The sequence below is a fragment of the Ischnura elegans genome, chromosome 5 (genome assembly GCF_921293095.1).
Source record: "Ischnura elegans chromosome 5, ioIscEleg1.1, whole genome shotgun sequence".
Lineage (NCBI taxonomy): Eukaryota > Metazoa > Arthropoda > Insecta > Odonata > Coenagrionidae > Ischnura > Ischnura elegans.
In genome coordinates, this window is record NC_060250.1 from 29,087,309 (window position 1) to 29,110,325 (window position 23,017).

Consider the following 23,017-nt stretch of genomic DNA (forward strand, 5'->3'; position numbering starts at 1 on the left):
CACCTGCACAGATGTGAGGGCCGCACAAATGAGCAGCTGGGAGCGTGGGGATATGCACCCGGGTCGCCGGGCCGTCCGCCTGCCGGCCGCGAAGATGCGCGCGATGCGGTTCGTCTTGGTGAGCAGCGCCGCGTACACCAGAGTGAAGGAGAAGCCGGCTCCGAAGCGCTGCAGTCCGCAGACAGCGTCCGTGGGCTTGAGGGCGAGGGCGAAGGTCATGCCGTAGCACATGAGCAGACCCACGAGCAGCACGGAGGTCAGCTCCCGGCCGGTGGCCCGCACCACGGGCGTCGACTGATTCTTGATGAACACCGTGGTCACGAAGAGAGTGATCAGAATGCCAGAGGAAGCCAGCGCCATGGCTCCGATGGCCCACCCACTGTCCGGACGAAGGTACACCTGGAAGGAAGAAAGGCAAATGTCTGGCTGGTCAGAATTTTACTCCGGGAAAATAAATAATTTAGAATTTAATTTTACTACAATGCTCTCGCAAGGCACACATAAAATACATAAGCAGCGTACCTTGCTATTACATACAAATTGAATGAAATAAACATCGATAAGAGGGTTTTCGACCCACCTTCGACGAGGTAGGCGCCAGATATAGATCCATAACACACTTAAGGTGAGATCGCCATTGCTCTGAAACATTCTGGAATAATGCTTCCGAGTTTTGTTTCTTATCTTTAGCGTTAATGCTTCTTCATTTTGTGTTTATAACTATTATGCAGCTTATTTAATTTCAATCACGGTAAAAAGAAATCATTTTGCATGAATGTTTAAGTTATGCCTACTCACACTCTTACAGTGTAACATATAGATTTATAATGTGCATATTCTCTTTCCAGCGGTTTGCGGAAGGGTTGTTTAAGTGCTGATTATTATGATAATCGAATATTTAAACACCAAAGAGCACAAGCGTGACCATGATACTGCAAATAAAGAAATCGTACTTTCAACGCTATTTTTTTGTATTTGGTGACGGATTATTTGATTGAAACCTGTGTATCTTTCAATCATAGGGAAAATATATAAAGTCGACAGTGTTCAACAATTTCCGTGGTACAAATTTGTTAATTTTATCCTTTAAATATTTCCTTGAATACAGTTCTTGAATATTTGGAACACCGGCAATTGTTAATAGGATCTTAACAGCGTACCCTGAAAATTTCAAAGTAATAGCATTAGTATTAAGCGAGTAGTCTTAGATCTTACCTCAGGTATTGGGAGACAACTGACGTGGGCAGCATCTGGAACAGTTCCTAATGGACAAGGCACGCAACGGGTTTCATCCGTAGGGTGCCTCACCTGGTAAGGAAATAAATTAGCTTAAAGTATATATAAAAAGAAACAAATAATGAAATCTAGATATAATGCCTTTTTTCTGCAGACGCCTTGCAACTTCTTCTGAACAGTGACAATTTGGGCCTCGCTAAGGCAACACCGTGCGAAAATGCCACTTTCCCGGCCGTTGTAAGACCATTTACTCTAAGTACTGTGTACAGATACAAGTGCATGAGAGGGAACAATTTTAAATTTTTGAAGAGGGGAACGGACGACTCATAGTAATTTGGTATTAGCTTCACCCGTATACGCCTCATTTTTTAGGGCTATAGCTAGTTTATTAGAAGCCAAATAAGCTTTACCCACATACCATATGTCAATATAACCTTTACTTATGAATTTTATATAACCTCTATTATTATCTAATGATTGTCTATTACGAAGAAGTTAGATGAAGCATAAGAATACAATAATTATTTTTGCTTTGAATACTGTTTTATTTCCATATATTCTAGGTGGTACGAAATGAACTGTGACATGCACAACGAGAGTAAACTTTATTTTTCATGGACACCAACCTGATACTGCGTGCAATTGAAGCAATGCCAACAGCATATCTCGCCTTCCACGTACTTCTTAGCCTGGCCGAGTTCACATGGGAAGCTGCAGACAGATTCCGGAGGTTGAGGTCGATTAAGCCTAAACTGAACCTCTGAAATACAATAGAGGGAAACACATGACAGAATATGTGTTGAACTCATGAAAAGGGTTCCTTTGATTTTGGAAATTCCATACTATTTCAAGTTTTTATACAATATAAAATGAAGTTGGCAGACTTTGCGAGTGGTTTCCATGCATTCGAAATAATGTTAGGTCATTCTACCCCGTTTCAAACTGCAAACAATTATTACATGGTCAACAGGAATTTGAAAAGTTTCAGAGATAATATAATATTAAAGGAGTGATATAATATTGAAAGAATGATTCATAACTCATTAAATATTTTTATTGGAAGGAGCAACAGAAATGGCTCTCCGGTATGAATATTTTCTCAAGAGGGGAAATGCGTTACATAAATTACGAAAAATCAAACAATCGCATGATCAAATTTGATGATTACAATTAAAAAAAGAATCCGAAAAATGTATTTCGGATTAAAATAGCATGAGTTCCTTCGACAATGCTTTTAAGAAACTACTTAAAGGCTAATTAAAAATGAAAAATATTGGATTGAAAAATATGTTCTTATAATTAATTTTTTTTACAACCATGCGCCGTCATATTATTTAAAAAGAAGAGGAAATAATCGTCCGTATCTCACCAGACATGTTCAGTTTGAGTTCTCCGTCCGTGTATTCACCCACTCTCACCCACTTATAGCGACCGGGGCTCAGTTGCTTGAAGTGGATGATGTTGTAGCGGGCTGGACCATCTCCTTGTGGATCGAAACGGAACTTGTCACCACTTAGGCCTGAAAAATCAAGCAAAATATCAATGACAACTTATAGAGGGTGGTAGCCGTCTATAGGGTAAACTAAATTCATAGATGAAGTATAAATTTTTCCCTTATTTCTTTCTAAATAACATCTTATTTGGACCAAATCTCAAGGCCTATACAGTATGTTATAAGTATCTATGTTTTACTTCACTGAAACTAATTGACAGAGCTGTATATAAGCATTAGAGCTCTACGGCCTCGAATAGGAATTGCTAGATGAAGTGTTTCAACAGCCGTAACGTTTTTATAAAGGCTGTTGAGATTAGGTAAGAAGACATCAAGATTGCGCTTATTGGTGTTAGAAATGGTAAATATGTCCACAACAAACCGCAAGAAAACGTGAAGGAAATAAGAAAACTTTTCCTTGGCAGTATTTTTGAGGTGAGTCATGAAGATGCTGTCCAGGAAAGGTGATAATGAGTTCCGGCTGAGGGAGTTTTTCATCTTGCAATCCCTTTTCAGTTCTATTAATGATTTTTAGTTCTGTCAATGAGTTGTAGTATACAAAAAAATAGATATTTATGGCTTATAAGTTCAAGCAGAATACGCTTCAGCTGTTGGATCACTTCATTTTGTATTTCTTATCGACAGAATGTTGTCAATATTTCATCAGAAAATTCAACCACGATTGCAACTTTTACTTGCAATGATTCTTCGTGGAAATAAAATAAGATAATCTCTTTATCTTGCAGTTATTCGGAGGTACTACATTGAATTAGTCAATGGTTTAACGAAAAAAGGGTAAATACACTTTACATTTCCTACGCCATCACCTTTACGTAGAATATTCTTACTCAAAATCTTGGATTTCATTTTCTTTACGTTAAATGGGTATACGCTTCAATGGTTAGCAAGCAAAATAAAATAATGTTACACTCAAAATTTGGAGATTTTCGTTTCTATTTGATACAATGCATCCATTTTGAAATATTAAGTTTTTATCATAAAGCTATGATATCTTTTCAGCATCCTAAATTTCAGCTAAAATAAAAAATAAAAAAATTGAATTAAACTTACCAAAAAACTCAACCTTCCGTAAATACTTGAGCAGCTCAGTGCCTTTAACAGGATTCATTGCATCACAGAGGCCAGGTAACCCATGGCATAGGTCACGATGCATGTCTCTGAAATAGGAAAACATTTGTGAAGAAATTAAGATTGAGATCAATTTATGCAGCTATAATTTTTGAAACTCAGTCTCTGTTATAGTACGAATACAAGGATCAAGAACTTTGCTATTTCCTTGATCCTTGTATTCGTGCTATTATGGATTTCCACCAAGTTACGCCCTCTACGATTAATTACTCTGTTATAGTGTTTGATTAAACAACGCATGAATACAATACCGTCTGGAGATGAAAAATGCTAGTAAGACCTATACTGGTGAAGCCTTGTCCTTCAGACCGGCAATTCGATCCTTCCGATCATGCAGATAAATAATAACATGCTGCAATCCATACTCATTAGTATATTCTTATTTCAAACTTCTTCTTTGACGTGAAATCAAAGCGTTTACCTATTTTGCGTAAAATGGTGCAACTTTTGGCGCCACAGACCGAGATTTACAAACCCCATCATTTATTTATTCCGTTTATGATTACATGATAAGCAGAAAAAAAAATTATTTCTACCAGTAAATAGATAATAAAAACTATTATTCCCCTATAACTTTTTTTTCTTTATAGATTCAGGAAATAGAATTGCATTACTAATCAATGCGTATTCCCAGGCATTCAAACGGTTTTGGCTTTACATAAATTATTAGGAAATTACGCTACTTTTTCCATAAAAACAAGCCGTAATTACACATTATTTAAATTTTTACTGACACTATTCAAGGTCACTGAATTCAGCAACAGGTAAGGAAACTAAGGTTACTCATCACGGTTATTAGGGAAATTAACGCATGCTCTGCATTGGTCAAGGTGACTGAAGTTTCCCGTTTATGTTGCAATACTTTACGTCACCCCTTTAGGATGAAAAAATCAAAGTACTTACCTAAATGCGTGGGCAAAGGCCATTACAGCGTCGCTGACGAACTGCAGCTGTCCCTCAAACGCCGTGTTCTGTCGCGTGAGTCGCTCGCGGGAAGAACACGCTTTCGTGTAGTGGCGGTTGAATGGCGTGAGTGGGCTGCCAGGGTAGCGACACCGGAAGTGGTCCTCCCAGAACTCTGCGAATGTACGAAAATGAGCTTTTTCATTTATTTGTCAGGGTCACATATCTACCAAATCGATCGATAGATTTTTCTTCCTCATAGGGAAATCTACTAGAATTGGTAGAAAATTAATTGCGTATGCTTGGTTTCGCTATTTAGTGGGCCCTTTTCGCTCTGTAGCCTTAAGGTGTTTTTCCCCGTCCCTCCCTTCCGCTCCTATCCTTTCCCAGAGGCGTCAGCGGGCTCCCATCGCGGCGGCCCCTCTATTCTTTTTCCTTCCTCTCCAGCTCCTCCCCGGGTGATCGGGCGTATAAGCTCGGGCGTTGCTTGGGTCCCGGCCCCGGTGTGTTGTATCCTTAAGAGGGTTCACCTTGAACCCTCATGATTCTTGTCAGGGTCACAATCATCACAAGTCAACAATGGTGAAACTGCTTAGACACAATCCCCATTCCTCTCTCCTATCTTTTTGCCTTTTCTTTGAGACAAATTTCTCCTTTTTTACATCCTTACCAAACTGCTCAATGTAACTCATTTGGGGCCATTCCTTGCCCTTCTTCCCGCACATTTGTTCTTTTACTCATAAGATCTCAAGATCCCCGTCTTCTTCATAGGGTTTTTACAAGGCTATACTGCCTTTCTTCTAAGCACTTTGTCATAACTTGCTCGGTCGATCCATTTCATATTCATCATTTTCCGGCAGCACCACATTTTCAGTGCTTCCACTCTTGACTACTTTGCTTCTGTAAACTTCCAAGCCTCGCCCCCATACAGAATCCTACTACATGTGTAGCATCCAATGAACTGTTTATTTACTTCTATGCCTCTATTATTTTTTAATGTACCATTTGAAAAGTCCATTTGACCCCGTAAGGTGGTGTTGTTAAGCTGCTTTCCAACGCCAGAATTCCTAGCGAAATATATAACATCTTTGGGGGATACATGTTTATCTCGAACACTAATTTCTTGGTGAATCTTTATCGTAACAAACACAGTATACTTGCTGGTACGTCGGAAATAATTGGTTAATCCATTTTAATTTACGAAATCTTGAATGTGAAAAGTAATCTACCTGAAATTGAAATAATGAGAAATATGGAAAAATAACTATTGCCTACTTGACAAAAACTACAATTTCCAAAGATTCACACACAAATAATGAATGGTTATTGTTGCAACTGATTTATTCATTTTTTGTTGATTTAAGCATACCTCGGTGAATTTATACAAATGCTTTAATTTTTCGTGCCAGTTTTTCACAGTTGAACAAACAATTTCAACACCAAGGGCCTCTTATCACTTTCGTGATCCGATAATGATATAATAAATAATTTTTAATGAATGGTTTCACCTATCATAATTAAATTATATGAATAAGCAAAAAATCAGAATAAAATTATATCATAATTCCCTTTCGAATCTCGGTAAAATCAAACTAAAATTCAGCACAGTAGATAACATTTTTACACGGGCTTGAAAATGTGAGAATGCTGTAAACAAAAAATGTCTTAACCAGTGTGTTTTTCTCAAGACAGATAAATGTTTTTAGCCTGAAACTGCTACAATCCTAGGGACGATTAGTTTCTCATAGGCATTATTCCCTAGACATCCATCATAACTCCCCACACCAGCCCTTAGACCTCAATATTTTCGTGAATGAGAGCTTGATACTTGATAAAAGGTACTAATTTCAACCGCCTACGGAAAACCACATCGCTACGCAAAATCTCGCAACCTGCTAAGCAAATAAGGATTTTATCAGATTTCCATGAAGTTGCCCCTATAATAGTTTAGCTTTGATGGGAAAATTAGATTGCAGCAATATCACTTCCCGTATTCGTAAATTAAATGGAATAGCTGCCTATAAATAATATAAAATTCGTGCCATTACCTACAAAAATAAAAAAACGGGATAGGATGAACAAATAATTTAATAAAGTGTCAGCATTCTTTTGATGTTGCAATTTTGCAGTTGCAATGTTAAGTAATATTGCCTGTGAAAGAAATTCTGAGGGAAGTGATCCCCATGGAACTCATTACCAGCGCTTTTTCACAAAATTTGAGCATTAAATGTGTCCCAGTACTAATATTATTTAAGGGAAATTTTCCAAAGCATTCCTAAGCCATGCCTTCATTAACTTGTTTTCTGCAACACTAAAAATGCCATTCATGAAAGTGAGCTGTAAAACGATTAGTCTGCCGCTTAATATTTGCATTTCTTCTCGAACAGAAGAAAAATATTCTCGTATAATTTATCGAAAAAATCAGGTTGAAGATAAAATTTTACATCTTTCTAGAAAGAAAAAAATATCCTTACCAACAAACCAAGGATTCCTTTTGTTGTTCTCAACAGTGAGTGAGAGGAAGTATTCTTCAAAACCCTGGACGGGATGTGCTCGGGGCTGCACAGACAGGGTTCCCTCCACCTAAGACGAGAAAAATTACACGGTGAATATTAGAATATTTTCGAATATGTAATGGAACCTTTCTCAAAGGCAAAGAAAAATATTGTAAATTGGAAATGAACATCAGGGAAACATTTGAAGAGTGCGATGATGCAGCGAATGTATCTTCTTAACACCACAGTTGTTTCAGAAGCTTGTATGGGAAAATCAATGCTAAACTTTAAGTGCTCATAAAAATATTCCATCATCTCCAGGATTCAGTATTTTATGATCCTCTTAAGAGTAAAAGATGGAGAAATGAGAGCGTTGATCCAGACTTAAAAAGTGTAATATTCTGATTTAGTACTTTTAAATATCTTCGCAATATAGGGAATATATTGTGATGTTGAAGCCGTTAAAATTCAGTTACAACTAACATAATTGTGGTGACACTAATTTATAGGTAATTTTACCTATTAAATGCTTTCATGGAAAATATATATTACATATAAATATATATAAATAATCTATATGGTGAGAGTGGTGGTATGTACAAAGTATTTCTAAAGGCACTGGTTATTTCAAACTTTAAATTTTGAATTAATCATTTCAGAATTTCAACTCCTCAACTGTACCAGTCATAAATTTATACTCATGTAGTGGTCTCGTTCTTTGCTAGCCGAACAGTTGTTTTCACATTTATTCACATTTAATTTTACTCAGAAGAAAACTAACTAAACTACTCAATTAATTTCTCCGAAAAAAGTTACGAATTCTTTTTCTCTTTGTTTTTATCTGTCATTAATTAATTTAGCTGCTGCATATTTTGACTTGAATAATTCAACCAATCGCATCAAATATACTGATTTACTATAATGATATTACTTACTGCTCACAGCAATGAGATTTTATTTAACTATCCGCTGGCTCTTACATTTTCAGACTTATATGTCCTAGTGATTGAATGACATCATCCGATAAAATTCCTTACTTTTATCATTAACTTTAATATACTTGACCCTGAGTTGAATTAGCTCTACATCCATACGTTTCCAGTTTCAATTCTTCATACGGGCACTTCAGCTATTTTTATTTCATACAATGGTGCAACTTAATATAAAGAGTTATACTTTTGGTTTCACAAGACTCATAAAATATATGAGCACACCGTTGAAACTAATTATCCCTAACTTACACAAACGCAATTCTGCGGGAATGGCAGTGGCACTGAAATTACTAGGGCTGAAAAACGTATCAAGAATGCATCCAGCCAAACAAATGTCTAGATGGAGTAAAAGACTGCCAAATAAGTGATCACATAAAACGGGACCGCTCCAAAATGAGTATCCTATTAACAATGTTATAATTTTATAAAATAGTTGAAATCTCTCATTGCTCTCTAAAATATTTTAAGGCTTTATACGGAACAATATAACAATATGGGAGCACCCTTAAAAATAAGTCAACCAATACATAGCTTGGTTGTAATTTTACAGCTTCCCTTATCGAAAGTTTCAGAAACCCATAAAAAGCTACTTGTCTATGAGAAGATACGTAAGAAGCATCGGGGTCATGTGCTGGGCGTAGCGTTGAATTTTTCCTAGAAAGTAAAACGGAGGTGAATTAAAAAGGAATGAAACATGGTAAATAAATAGAATTACTCACCTCAGGTTCGTTGTTGTCGGAGACGAGAGTCCTTGCGCTCCACCCGTCCGACCCGATCCACCAGAAACTTCCAGTGGCGTTGCACCGGCGCACCGCCCGCATCACACCCGCCACCTCCTGGTCAGAGCCAAAGATGATGGCTCCTTTGGGAGGAAGCACAAAATTTACAATTCACGGTTCACTCGCATCCATGGAGGTTCACGTTGGGAGATGAGGATGCGGGAAGTGTTATTCGGACGTACAAGCAATTTTCTAAGAAAAACTTCTGTTTTCAATTGAAAGCATTTTTTCAATTTCAATAATAATAAACCATTTTTTCCTTCTGGTACCTGGGAAATTTCACTACAGAGCTAGTGAAGATATAATGTGTGCGTAGATATTCCACCTTTTTTATGCAGTATCGTAATGAACAAAATATTTTTAAGACAAAAGAAATCCTCAAATATACATTAATATCCCAAAATTTACATTTATTTCGCAATAAAATGTTGTTACGCTTCATTATGGGAGTAATATCCCTCTAAAGGATCATTGAGGGATTAAAATTTTGTTAATTCATCCCTAATTTGGCTTCGAAAAGGCAAACTGTGAAATGATGCCACACGGAGACAGACATTTTGGGTGGCGCGGTAAAGATGTGGGTGACATTTTGCTCACATTCGAAATTTGTTGATCATTCTCACCCATCTAAAAACAATAAAAAAACTTAAGATAAATTTTAAGTTTCGTAAATACAATTTTTAATGTTATATTCATCGCTGATTATTGGTAAAATGAGCTTAGTTACAATGATTTATTTTCCGTAGGATTCGAAATTCAGCCTGAATCTCAAACGTAAGGGCTGAGGCAGGAGTGGTTAACAATTTCCGATTTTGAAAAAAAATCCCGATCTGAGACCCTGATATAACTTGGGAACTTTCCCGCACAGAGCCTTATTTGATCCTAAAAAAAAGTCATTTTTCGGCCCATTCTAACATACTTGGAGGTGTACTAACTTAAGATTGGGGGAGTGAGGAGGAGATTATGTCTGGAAAAGCTAATGGAAAGGAAGTATTTAAGAATAAGATATAGGTTTTACGCAGCAGTAGGTTTCTAGAAATTAGGAAAAGGCTGGTAAGATGAGCGGAATTTTACGTTGTAGCGAAGTGAAACGTGGACCTAAAGGAGAGAGATACAAAGACAGGATGAACGCTTTTGAGATAAGGGTGTAGATGAAGTAAGAAAAATGAGTTGTGCTGGATAATGTAGGGTAGTAAATAGCATTCGTGAAACCTACAAAAAATGGGAAAGGGGATAGGATCCGGCATATTTTAACAACAATTGAAGGTATTTTAAGAATAACAACCGATGGGATCCAAGAGTTTTTAAAAGCGACCTCTCTCCTATCAATTTAACCTCTTTAAGAATTACTTTGAGTTAAGTGCCCTAATGAAAATAAGATAAAATATTTCACTAATATTTTTCCCATTATATGGATGTAATTTAACCATTACAAATCAAGATAATGAGCTATAATCGAATCGAATAAGCTAACATCGCTGGTTACACATTTTCTAGTAATGGCTTCTTATCCTGAGTTTTTTAGAATTAAATTTTACATTTTATACTTGGATTCCTTTTTGCTTATTTTCCCGCAAAAAGAATATCGCGCCAGGATTCCACTTCAACCATAGTAGACACAACTATACACATAAGCATTTGTCTTTTAGGTAACAGCTCAATATCTCGCGGATACTTGAGAACTTTAACTTCATGCGTGTTTTATAAGGAATAGTTAATTATATATGTTCGCGATATTAAATACCTTTGGCTCGTGGCTTGGTGAGCAATTTCAAGACAATGGAGTCGTAAGCTGCTTCCTCAGCAACTCCCGAGTCCTTCACCAACTTCTCCTTCACCGCTATACAGATTCCATGGAGGGTCAGCAAATCCTCGAGCTCCTCAAAGGCCTGGAAATGATAGCGAACATTGAGTGGTTTTGATTCACATCTTACACACACTTTCATGCACACATCAAGCGTAGGTTCTCGCAACATTGTTAATGCATACGAGGACGCTACACTGGTCTAATGGTCCCCGGTCAATATTTGTCTTTTTAGTGTCCTATTATGAGTTAAAATATCACGCAGTAAAACCCAAATGTTGATCAAATGTATAGCGAAGGTTTTCCAAGATTAGACCGTTTATCACATTCAAAAAAATATGTCGGAGAAAAAAATGAGGATACAATTACATATTTAAGATGCAGGGAAACATTGAGACGTTATTATTTATATATACTGAAAAATAATCATCTTTTAGCATAAACTTTAGAGAAGTGACACATGGTAAAAACAGGTCGAGCAGGAATGATTTGTTCTCGTAAGGAACGCGCGCGGATTTCTTAAGCAGAGAATTAAAAAGGTCCTTGAATTTTATAGCTGAAGTTTGAAAGTTTGAACAGATTCATAGAAAAAGTGGCTCACGGGGGAATACTTTCGTTTTTTAATAGTTAATTCATGCTAAATCCGGCGGTTTTACGAAAAATTATTAGTATAAACCAGATGGTGGTTTAAAATCTCGATATTCGTCTTCCTCGGAAAATTTTCACGGTAAACTAGGATAAAACCATCAAATAAGCACTTAGAGTGCTGAGGAAAGGATATTAAACTATCTTCATTCAATTTATGTTGGTGCCTCAGTTTATGACATAATTGAAAGTTTGCGACCGTCAAATAGAAATAAATGACGAGAAGTGAAAACCAACGAAAAGGAGGATACATAATTGCCATGTAAAGCTGCAAGTAATCAAATTTCGGCGAATTGACTCACTATGATACTCATAAATATTTCTTTAATCATAAAAAAAGAAATCCCGACTCACCTTTATGCCATAGTTTGACTCTTCATATAGAATTGACACATACGACCAGTTCATCCGCCTAACAATCTCCACCATAGCTTTCACCTGATAGTGGTCTGATGGAATGGTTCTTGAAAAATACTCGAACCTCTGCTTGTTGCTAAGCTCAGGGCTCGTTGAAAAGAAGGAAACCTGCAGAGAGAATAAAAAATACAATTGGTATAAATTGCCGGTTTGGGAAATTTTAGCGTGTGTTGGAATTTTAACTATCTAATATATTTCCTTCGCGCGGGTGGCTTCCTCAGAGCCATTTTTAAACGGCCAAATTTCATGGCATTTATCAGTCTGTGCCAGCTAATATTTAAATTTTGCGGATTTAACCCATGATCGCTTTTTTAACAATTCTATCTTTTGAGAGAGCTCAAGCCAGCAGCTAATATTATTATGCAGCATGAATGACATCAATTTTAATAATACACATTGTTAGATGTCTCTATAGATTTAAATGGCATTGTAACGTATCGCAAACGTAAATTATCACACAATTAGACATGAATATGACGATGACGATTGATTTTAGCCCTCTTTTAATGGAGTTAAATGGTTCATCAGTACTAAAAATGGTACATTTAAAGAGAATTTAAATATTTCAATTGCATTCGCTAAACCTAAAAGCATACACATTATTTTTTGATCGTAAGTTTCCTTTATGAAGATGATAGTCCTGAGTGTCATCAAAAGTATTTGATTAAGTATTATCAATAATATTGATTCAACACTCCGGAATGTTTTATCGGTTAATGTAGAGCAGAAAAAAACTATAAAAAAGAGATGAAATTACTCATGGTATAAGCTATTTAGATAATAATTAAGGTAATTATTTTTATATTTGGCCATACAGGAAATGATAAAAAAAGAATGTCGACAATTACCTCCCATAAAATGCTTGTCTTCCATTCTCTCATGTTATGAACGCATCTTCATTTTTTATTTCCCCAATATAACATTTTTTATCGCCAATTCGCAGGTATCGGAGGATTTCAAGACTCATTAATAGTATACACAACAGGAAAGTAAGTTTCAGCATAATTTTGAAAAAGGTCCAGGAAAGAACTGGGGACTGGTATAATTGACGAAAATGCATCACTACTTGATCATACAGTAGAAAGCTATTTATGAGATAATGGCGGTCTTGAAAAGCCTGGCAGTTCTAAAAAGCAAAGGGACCGGATATGAAAAGTGAAAGTAAGCAATTACGATGGAGTGAAGATGTGTTCGGAGAAAACGGAGATGGGAGTCTACTATTTAATGATGAAGGAAGTCTGAAGGAAAAAAATATTTACTGGGCTTGATTGTCGTACTTCTTGCTTTCTCGTGCGGTGAATGTGGGACCATTATCCTAAAGATATTCAATAGCCCGAGATGCTCTTGAAGCAAATCCAACAGGGTGTTAAGAAATGTGGCAGAAAATATCTGTAGCCCATGAATACATATAATGCTATGAGGAAATTCAAAGAAAAATAATGGGATCGTGTTTCAAAAGAACCTGAAGGATACCTGGGATTACATCAAAGAATGCTGGGCATCTAATTTGATATGAAAAATCCTCACCGAGCAACAATCTAGAGGTACGCTACGACCTCAACGCATATCCTCTTTAAGGATACCAAAGAAGGCAAAAGGGAAGTTTTTTAGGGTCACTCGCCGGGATAAGATATTACCTACTGAAGTCAACATCTAGGGGATGAAATCCCATAAAAACTGGTAATGAATAAGAAAACCTTATCCTAATAGAAACTCTTGGAAAATTACTCTGTTGTTCGCTGCAAAACTTGAAATGGTAGTTATTGGCTCGGTGTATTATCATTTATTAGCTTGAATTCTCAAACCTTAATCATATGTCCTCCCTAAACTCACACATGTTTATCGACGTTCGTAACAGGCTCAAAAACATCTTGGTTACCATATAAATTATAACTTTAACTTTTAATACAAATAAACAGTGACAAATTTTGCATGGAGGGAGTTTTTGCATAGTAACGATAGCAAATGCGAATATTTTGCACATTTCTCAGACAATACTCGAGCGGCTGAACAAATAAAATTATTTTCCAACGATTCTGGCAAGATAGAGAATACTTTTCTGAGAAATAAAATTTTCTAATTAATTTCCTCATTATTTACTCAAGTCTATTTTCATATTAGATTTCCCACCTAATCTGCGGCTCTAAAGTTTCGATGTCGCCGTCTGTGTTTTTTTTTCAAGGTAAATGACCATGTTCATGATTCTAAATCAATGATTCGTTTTGGCGTACTTAAATATTAAATTAATACTTTCGGAGCATATAAAGTAGATCGAGGTCAATAAATTCTCTGCCCCGAATTTGAAAATTTAATCCCTGTATTTTCTCACACAAAACTTTTTTATGTATATGAAATTTTTGGCAATGATTCATTCTTATAGTTCAAAAAACTACTCTAAGTGTATTTGCAGGTCTTAAGATGATGACGTACGTAATCAAATGTTTCATAATTAAACAAAATAATACAGTATTGGGACCTATCATTGAAGGTGCTAATGATGATGTTAACAGCCAAGCCCGGAGAAGATAGCAGACAGAGATATCTAATCGTAAAAATAGTTTCGACAGTATACATGACGCGAAAACCGTGAACTACATCTTAAGCATTCACGAGGAAAAATATGGCCCTCATCTCTGGACGGAGGGTACGAAAATTGATTTTTCTTTCCGCAAGGATCTCTTCCCTTCAAGATGGATCACTCCCTCACGGCATCTTTACCACTTTTTCAAGTCTCCTCCAAACAGCATTAGTTTAGCTTCCCTTCCGTTCATCAATTAACCTCCTCTCCAATATCCACCTTCCGGTAAGGGTGACTGCCCACATCCGGACGGAAGTACGGGGAGGGGAGGAAGGGGGATGAGTGGCAGTGAGGTATATGGGTGGCCCACGCTCCAATTCTGGAACTTTAATCATTCCACAAAACTTGAAACTTTGTGCCGGTAATGTTTTGAGGGCACTGGCACCACTATCTAAAGGTATGGTATGATTTTTGGATGTGGCGACCGATAGCTAAAGTTATTTGCGCCAGTGGGTACGGTAGGGAATATAAAGTTGACGGCGTCGGCATTAGCCTACAAAGAGCACTCAATGGTACTAATTCCATTATGGAAATGAGCCTTGGGAACTTACAGGGCTACACGTTCTAGCGAAATTACGCTTTACTTCAAGTGCACTCCACAATGCACTCACGCAGGGTTCAGTCATACCATGAAAAATCTCCACCGCCGATAGCATTTGAACCTGGGCCCACGGGGTGGGAAGTCGACACTCCATCCACCTCTCTAATCCTAACTTTCACTGCTGAAATGGTATTTGGTATCATCGTTCGTTTCAGGAAAAATAATGAACTGGTTCTCCGATGTTTGATTATAATATTGATAGCGTCCGTTACCTAATTTTCGAGTTATACGCGGCAATAAATCGACGGCGTTAACGTTTTCATAGGTAAGTTGATGGCGTCAATTATTCAAGTTGAGCGAGCAACCAACACTTCTAAGTCTCACGCGTAGGCTACGTGAAGTTCATTGCTGTTTATCCTCTTTTCAGCGATTCCTAACCTTCATGAAATATTCTACGAAAACGAGTATATGAACTCCAATGGCATAAGTTTTCAATAAAAAAAGGTGCCAAAATTCTTGTTTTCTCATATTAAACTAACGAGAATATTAATCAGAAGGGAAAAAACGTTTTTTGCCGCAGCATATCTTTCTCTTCTTTAACCGTATTCATTAAATAAATTGCGATTCTATGCCTGAGTGAACGATCCAATTAACGATACATCGATTAACTTCAGGGACAATGGATATAAAACTACCAATAGATATACATTGCATAATTGATAGCAAGGATCCTGGGGAACGACGAGGACTGCAAATTTCCCCTGAGCCGTTAAGCCTTCTTTTATTATGATCTCTGATTTGTTACTGTAGGTAGTCATCTGAAGCACAATTTTTAAACGGAAATCTATTTTAATTAAATCTAATTGCACTAAGCTAAATAAAGCTATAGAAACGATTAGCGGAAATACATGATTTGAAACACACTTTTTTCAGGCGAGGGATAATAATCTACTGGTACCAATGGGATTTTTTTGCTACAGTTCTTTGATAGTGGTTAATAGAATATTGCATGCATTAGATCTCATGGCATATTACCGTTTGCTTCTTTTTACACTTATGGGCTTATGTTCATTATTTTTTCCAAATATGAAAGAGTATTTAAATAATAGTGATAATCTAGATAAAAAATTAGCATTAAAGTATAATGGAGTAGTTGAAACTTTCAACTTGAAAGCAATGTGGCAAAGAAAGAAAAATATGTTTTTGTAACACTGGTAGGAAACGTTTTCTTCCTTGAAGATTAATATCTACCACCTTTACGCTGAGAATTAGCTCGTATAATTACAAAAATAAGCGTTCACCTTCAAACCCATACCCCTTTGTGCAAACAAAAGCCACTTTTTGTAGTGAAATTGAGGAAAACCCATCAAATGAATGATTTCAAATTTTATCCTATCTTCCGAATCAGGATCGAAGATTATAATTGGATTGAGGATATACCTTAATTTTTCAACCCTCGCCCGAATCATGATCAAAGCCTTTAATTGGATTGATGATAACGCCTCAAGGACGAAAAGGCCGGGCTAAATATGGAGCCGAGAGGAAGAATTTTCCATTCCTTCCTTCTTACGCAACCTCGATTCGTTTATTATCTCGAGGGGCGTGAGACAAAAATCAAACTCCAGCTCCCTCTGCCTGTCTTTGGAGCGTGGAATATTCGAATTACTGAGAGAGAAATTTCGTTGGAAACATCTCTCCTCGTCCTCAAGTGCTAATTGAATCATGTTCGTGACAATAAATGTTTCTTTTCGTCAAAGAAGCCTGCCAAAAGCACTATTCGAGGCATCATCTCGTGAATAAGATTGGCTAATTACGAAAAGTGGCGTTCTTGTTTCGACATTAATTTTGAACCACTGAATATGCATTCAGAGGAATGGATTATCTGAAAACTTTCTCATTACCCTTTATCTCTCCCGTTTGTCTAGCACATGCAGTATTTCTAATCTCTTATGGAGATCTAATAACTCTTCCATTTTCGAAAAAATGTAGGAGTAAGGGAAGCCGATTTAGTTTAAAATGGAAATTGCATTTTAAATAAGATGCATTGTGACTAATGGAGCGTACTAATTGGTGCGGAAATGCTTTATTTTTCTTAATATGATATAAAATTTCCATAAAGCGTCGAGCAAATATTACTCTGGGCAAGCAGTGTTATCTACAGAAACGTTCTAAATAATTGCTACCAAGAAAAATTAAATCTGGATGATTAAATTTGTCAAGTTTAGGCAAAATGCTGAATAGAGGAAGACCCTCAAATCCTCATAGTTCGCATTTTAACGCTTGAGAACACCGGCTTTTCATCCATTTATTTCCATAGAGAAAGTATTTGCCTTAAATGTTATGTGTGCCTCCGCGTGATGCATAAAATGGTGAAAGAGATCATTTCTCAGATGTACCATGATGAGGAAAACATCTACTAAGGAAATGAGAAAGTTGGATGAGCGAAAGCCTTCGCAATCTTCCCTCGTCTAATAGATGAATTCCAGGAGAAAAAGGCATTAAGTTAACAAAAAGTTGAAAATGCAAGGCCTATAGAAGCAGCTCAATGACTGGTGAATCCAGTTCATAATTCATTATAATAATAACTAGAGTTGAAAGAGAAAATCTTTTATAGAGAAGTTAGAAAGTAGGAACTTTAAAAAAAAGCACTAATAGGGTGCAGAAAAAAAGGCTGAAAAAAACGTGATATGAACGCCGTACATCATTATTTTCACTCAATATTGCGCTCCTGTAGCATTGAAAATTCAACTTTATTTTAAATTATGTACACAATTTTTCAAATAACTTATTCTATGCCAATCTTCGCAATTTATATTACAATGATGAGTGTAAGAGGGAGAAGATGCTCATGAGTAAATTTCTGCTAAATTATAAGGTGCATGTTGCAGTAAAATATTCATTTTTATCGATTGTTAAATTTCTTAAACCTGTGGCATGTTTGAGTCACTGTTGCAATCGTAATCCTTTTCATAAATTCGCATAGAAAGCGGTATCAACTGACGAGTCGAGCATCTTCCGTCAAAATAAAATCTCCAACCTCTGCTGGATTTTCAAGAAAATGAGTTTTTAGTGGAGGAATACACTGAAGGCCTGGTTACACGGTACATTAGAATGTATAAAAACGTGTGAGAATGTCTGAATCTCAGAAGGAACGCGAAAATGCACCGTGTAACCACGAAAAAATGTACGAATGTGTAAAATTTATGAATAGAAATTCGAATGTTTTCTAATTTCGTACAGACAATCATACATTTTGAAGTCAGAGTCACCTAGTGGCAGACTACGAAAACGACACATTCAGTTCATCTGGCTTGTATTAGCGACTTCTTTGTTAACGTACGGCTCCGATAATTATTTTGATTTTGACGTCTTGCTTGTATTGGATTTTTTACTGATTGGATATAGGTAGCGAAAGGATGGAACAGAAGAAAAGCGGAAGGGTAATAGGAAGGATCAGATGGAAAGGCGCAGAATGTATGAACCGCGGTAATTGTCCAAGATTGAGATCCAAATGATCATTAAAAGATTTGGTATGAAGATTTTCACAGCTTCTTTTATCAATGTTGGTGGTAGTTCTCGGATATTGCTGAGAGAAACAACTTGGTAACGCTCCCAGTAGGGGGATTGAAACGTTGAGTGAAAATGTTACCTACACAGCAATACCCGAGAACCACCACCATCATTAAAAGCTAATAAAAAAGCATTTGATAGACAAAGAAATATATTTCAAGAACTATTTACGCTGTACCTACTCGAGTTCCTGTTTTTGAACCGAGACCGACTGCAAAAACGAGTCAACATTTTAGGTTTTGCGTTGACATGCAGCGAACGTTATGGGAATCACAGTGATAAATATTGAGTTTATCTTGCCAAAAGCCTCATATTTCACGTATATTCATGTAGCGTGCGCCGATACACAGGAGAAGGATGGAGAGAAATCACGACACACTCGCTTTCAGGTCAAAAACTCAACTGCCTATAATATGTCCTGTTTATTATGTAACAAGGTTTAAAGATACGAGAAATTTTGAAAAAGTGCTTTTATTATTGAACAATACTATCCTACCAAATTTGAACGATATCGGCGAAAGACACATCGTGAATTTTCCTTGTTAGGGGCTCCTTGCGACTAGAGGGCGGCCGCCCGTTACATTCCTTATTTTTCCCAGTGTTTTAATCGTAATTAGTATATATTCTCGTAAACAGACACTTTCCTTATAATTTTATCCAACAATAAGCAGAATAATAGGTAAATTTATAGAGTTGTTTACAAAGTGAAATAAGTGATATATAGTAAATTTGATGGTCATCCGAGAAAAACTGGTGACTCGATAATACTCTACGGTAACCCTGATTTAAGAGTTTACTTACGTTGAGAATATCCCATTGACAACATAGATAATGTATTTTACTCCATTTTGTTGAGCATCAGCCACGTATTCCTCATATTTTTGTCCTTCGGAACACAAGCGATTCTCCGGCGAGTAAATAGAGGTACTAAATGTCGGGGCACTATATATGTATGGGATACACGATTTATATGGTTTTCACACGTTTTTCTATTTTAGATCCATTCTGCAATACACTTTTGCATTAAGCAAGTGATGTAGGTGTGTAACGTTGATCACAATCTGCAATCAACGTATATCAATTTAATCTTTCCAAATCACCCCAAACAATCCCCTTTATTAATTTCAACAATGCATTGGCAACCTGATACAGGGTTTGTCCGGAAAGTAATAGGACTGATTTTCTTCCGCCGCGACTGTACTTCGGAGCGTGCGCGCACCGACTGGATTTGGTAGAGGGTGTTCATAGCTAACGAACGAGCGGCTGTTCGGTTGTCTCCGAGCACTTGGAGAATCAGGACAGACATTTTTGCCCGACGTGTTTCTGTGAGTGGTGCAAGCCGAAAATGCAGCGTTCGTTAGAGCAGAGGTACGCGATTAAATTCTGTGTGAAACTCGGTAAATCTGCGACAGAAACGTTTGATATGATCAAGCAGGCTTACCCAGATGTTGATTTAGCAAGAAGTGGTGTGTTTCGGTGGCACCCGGCCTTTTTGGAGGGCCGGGAAGAGGTCGCTGACGAAGACCGTGCTGGAAGACCTGCGACTTCGACAAACACCGACAATGTGACTCGTGTGTGCAAAGTTTTGAACTCAGACCGTCGACTAAGCATTCGTTTAATTGCCCAGATGTTAAATTTATCAAAATCTGTGGTTCATGACATTGTGACAGAGCATTTGAGCATGCGCAAGGTGTGCGCAAAGATGGTCCCAAAAGTGCTCACTGACGACCAGAAATTGCGGCTCACAGCGCCTTTCTTGTGAACAGCTACCTAACCAAGGCCGGCATCCCTACGCTTCTACAACTGCCCTACAGCCCAGATGTGGCCCCCCCGGACATTTTTTTGTTTCCTTGCCTGAAATGGCCGATGAAAGCCAAGCATTTTGAGACGTAAGAGGGGATCCAAGCAGTATGCACCTCGGCTCTTAAGGCTATTCCGGAGAATGACTGCCGTGACGCCTTCAATGCTTGGAAATTGCACTGGCAGCAATGCATCAACGCAGAAGGAGCCTATTTAGAAAGTTTTTAAAGAATTGTAACGATTGGCTCAAAAATTTTTTTTAATCGACTCAGTCCTATTACTTTCCGGACAAACCCTGTATATTCACAATCGAATTTTGACGTTAAAACAGCAATCATATTCGCCAACTTTGCGCTTGAGCCCCTACATAGACAGTTTTTCTATCCACTTCCTCAGTCTGTCATCAGTGACTACCATGCCGTGATGTAACGCGCGCACGCTCCGTCTTGTGTTTTCAAGCAGTCAATGAAGATTATTTTTTATAGACTCAAAACTCAGCTAAAAACGTTATTCCACCGCGAAAATTTCGGGGAGCACATGTGAGGTAGGGATCTAAAAATATCTCTACTCAAGAAACTCACACAATTTTGAATATAATACTCGGTTACGATTTCATTCTTCTTATCAACGTAAACACTATCTCTCCTTATCCCTTGTATCAAATTTGCTCCCACTCTTTTAATCTATTCGCTTTTAATTCATTATTTTGTGTACCAAAACCTTCAGAATCGCCCTTCGATATCCAACAAACTACACTCTTCGATAACTCCACGAAAAGGTAAATCCCTCTCTTCACTGGACATCATGGTCATTAAACTCACTTATTTGTTACCAACCACATCACCATTGAATTCTTAATATCGCTATATTTATAAAAAAAAGTCGAAAATCGTGTTATTTTTGACTCGAGAACGACTGTACCGATTTTAATGATATTTGGTTTATTTTATTCGTCTCAACCGCGGATAACAGAATGAATATTAAAAAATAGTAAAACTTCTCAGGAAAAATTAATCTTGACCTGAAGGATATTTTTTTAGGAATTGGTAACTCTTCAAAAGCTGTCAAGTCGATCAAAACTATATAATTTGCTTAGTTTTTTTTCCAATTTAACAACTGACAAAGAGATTTCGCGATTTCGATTGTTCGGAATATGAATTCCGATGTTATTTTTTGAAACTATACTGGTAATATAGAAAAAGTGTAACAGCTCTCCCCTTAGTCTCGGGTTCGAGAGGCATTCGCAAGTAAAGATTCGGCACTCGATGAAATCTATCGGGTATGCCCGTATCTTTAGAAAACTCCGTGGCCGGGTGGCTTGAGGCAAGCGCCCAGTGATATTAGCTTCACAGGCATCCAGGGCTCAAGTGTACTAAGGCGAGTTTTTTTTTCCGTTTTAAAAATTCAGAAGTCACTATTACAACCCATCCTCACTAATTTGAGTCAATCTTTAAGTCACTCAGTTAACTCACCCGCAACTGGCAGAAACTATGCAGTACACGCAAAAAAATTATAATTTCTGTTCGAATAGTACACATCCAGCAAGAAGGCATTGCGTGCCATATAGTTTAACTTTCGAGATAAAATCCGGCATTGGTAGAGGCCGATATACCGAAAATACTTAGCAAAGGATTCAAGTTATCGTTTCATGAGAAATTAGCTTAATTGCTCTGGGGCGTTTAAACATATTAACGCACGCTGGGCATCACCTAGCTTCCTTTTGAAGAATTAACAGCAAACTGTCGCGCTCACTTGCAGAATTAAACTCACTGTAGAAAAAATTACGTCCAGTTCTTCCTTAGCGGTCACGGTAACTTTCACGGAACTTACTTCTCCATTCCATTGTTATATTTCATTCTATTTTTCATCCCAAAATGCCTTTTTCCTTGATTCACGGTTTGAATAAAAAAACGAAGAAGAAAATCACACGAAACAAATTTATACGACAATACGTGCGACCAAAAATTTCACTCTCACTAAAAATCGACCAAAGGCCACATTAATTTTCCAGTTGATTTAGCCGCATTCCGCACTAAATCTTTATATAAACGCCACTGTTGAGTTATGAGTACGGAAATCTGACACTAAGTGCTCCCCACGGTTACTTTATAGCATTTTATTTAATAAACCTTAAATTTCTTGTATGACACGTAGCACAAGAGGCAGTGGAGTGGTCAATAAGTCATTTTGACTTGAATCCATCATTTTTGTCATACTTGTGACAAATCCTTTCTAGCTCTTCCCGGACGAAATTTCATGAGAAAGAGAAAGGTCACTCCGGGGTCCCTCACTCCGAACAACGGGACGGCAAGGCTCACTCGACTTGTGCTTTACGTCGTTCATCCATTCAATAAAAATCGCCGTAAACAGGGGCGTCCCGCTTTACGGCCCCAGACACTGGCGCTGACGCGAGGCACAATGCACACTCAACGTTGATCGCCCTCCTGCGGGAAAAAAACTACGCCGCGGGGACATATATCGACGAGAAGAAGCAATGACGCACTGCCACGTGATGCCACGTCACAGCTACGCCCCAGCCCGAGGCGACGGCTTATCTGCCGGCAAACACGCGCCCTGTCTACTCAATAAGTGCGGCAATGTCCAGTGTCGTAGACA

General features: G+C 37.5%; 1 protein-coding gene across 2 annotated transcripts in view; it reads right to left on the reverse strand.

Moving 5' to 3' along the window:
- LOC124158644 (metabotropic glutamate receptor 2-like) overlaps positions 1 to 23,017 on the reverse strand; it is a 630,302-nt gene that overhangs the window by 4,685 nt on the left and 602,600 nt on the right. For both annotated transcript variants that reach the window (XM_046533848.1, XM_046533849.1), the window contains 10 exons: positions 11,850 to 12,020; positions 10,791 to 10,935; positions 8,987 to 9,129; positions 7,255 to 7,363; positions 4,781 to 4,955; positions 3,800 to 3,906; positions 2,606 to 2,755; positions 1,863 to 1,996; positions 1,216 to 1,308; positions 4 to 399 (listed from right to left, as the gene is read on the reverse strand). In XM_046533848.1, the coding sequence (XP_046389804.1) occupies positions 4 to 399; positions 1,216 to 1,308; positions 1,863 to 1,996; positions 2,606 to 2,755; positions 3,800 to 3,906; positions 4,781 to 4,955; positions 7,255 to 7,363; positions 8,987 to 9,129; positions 10,791 to 10,935; positions 11,850 to 12,020 (1,623 nt within the window). The remainder of the gene's footprint in view (positions 1 to 3; positions 400 to 1,215; positions 1,309 to 1,862; positions 1,997 to 2,605; positions 2,756 to 3,799; positions 3,907 to 4,780; positions 4,956 to 7,254; positions 7,364 to 8,986; positions 9,130 to 10,790; positions 10,936 to 11,849; positions 12,021 to 23,017) is intronic.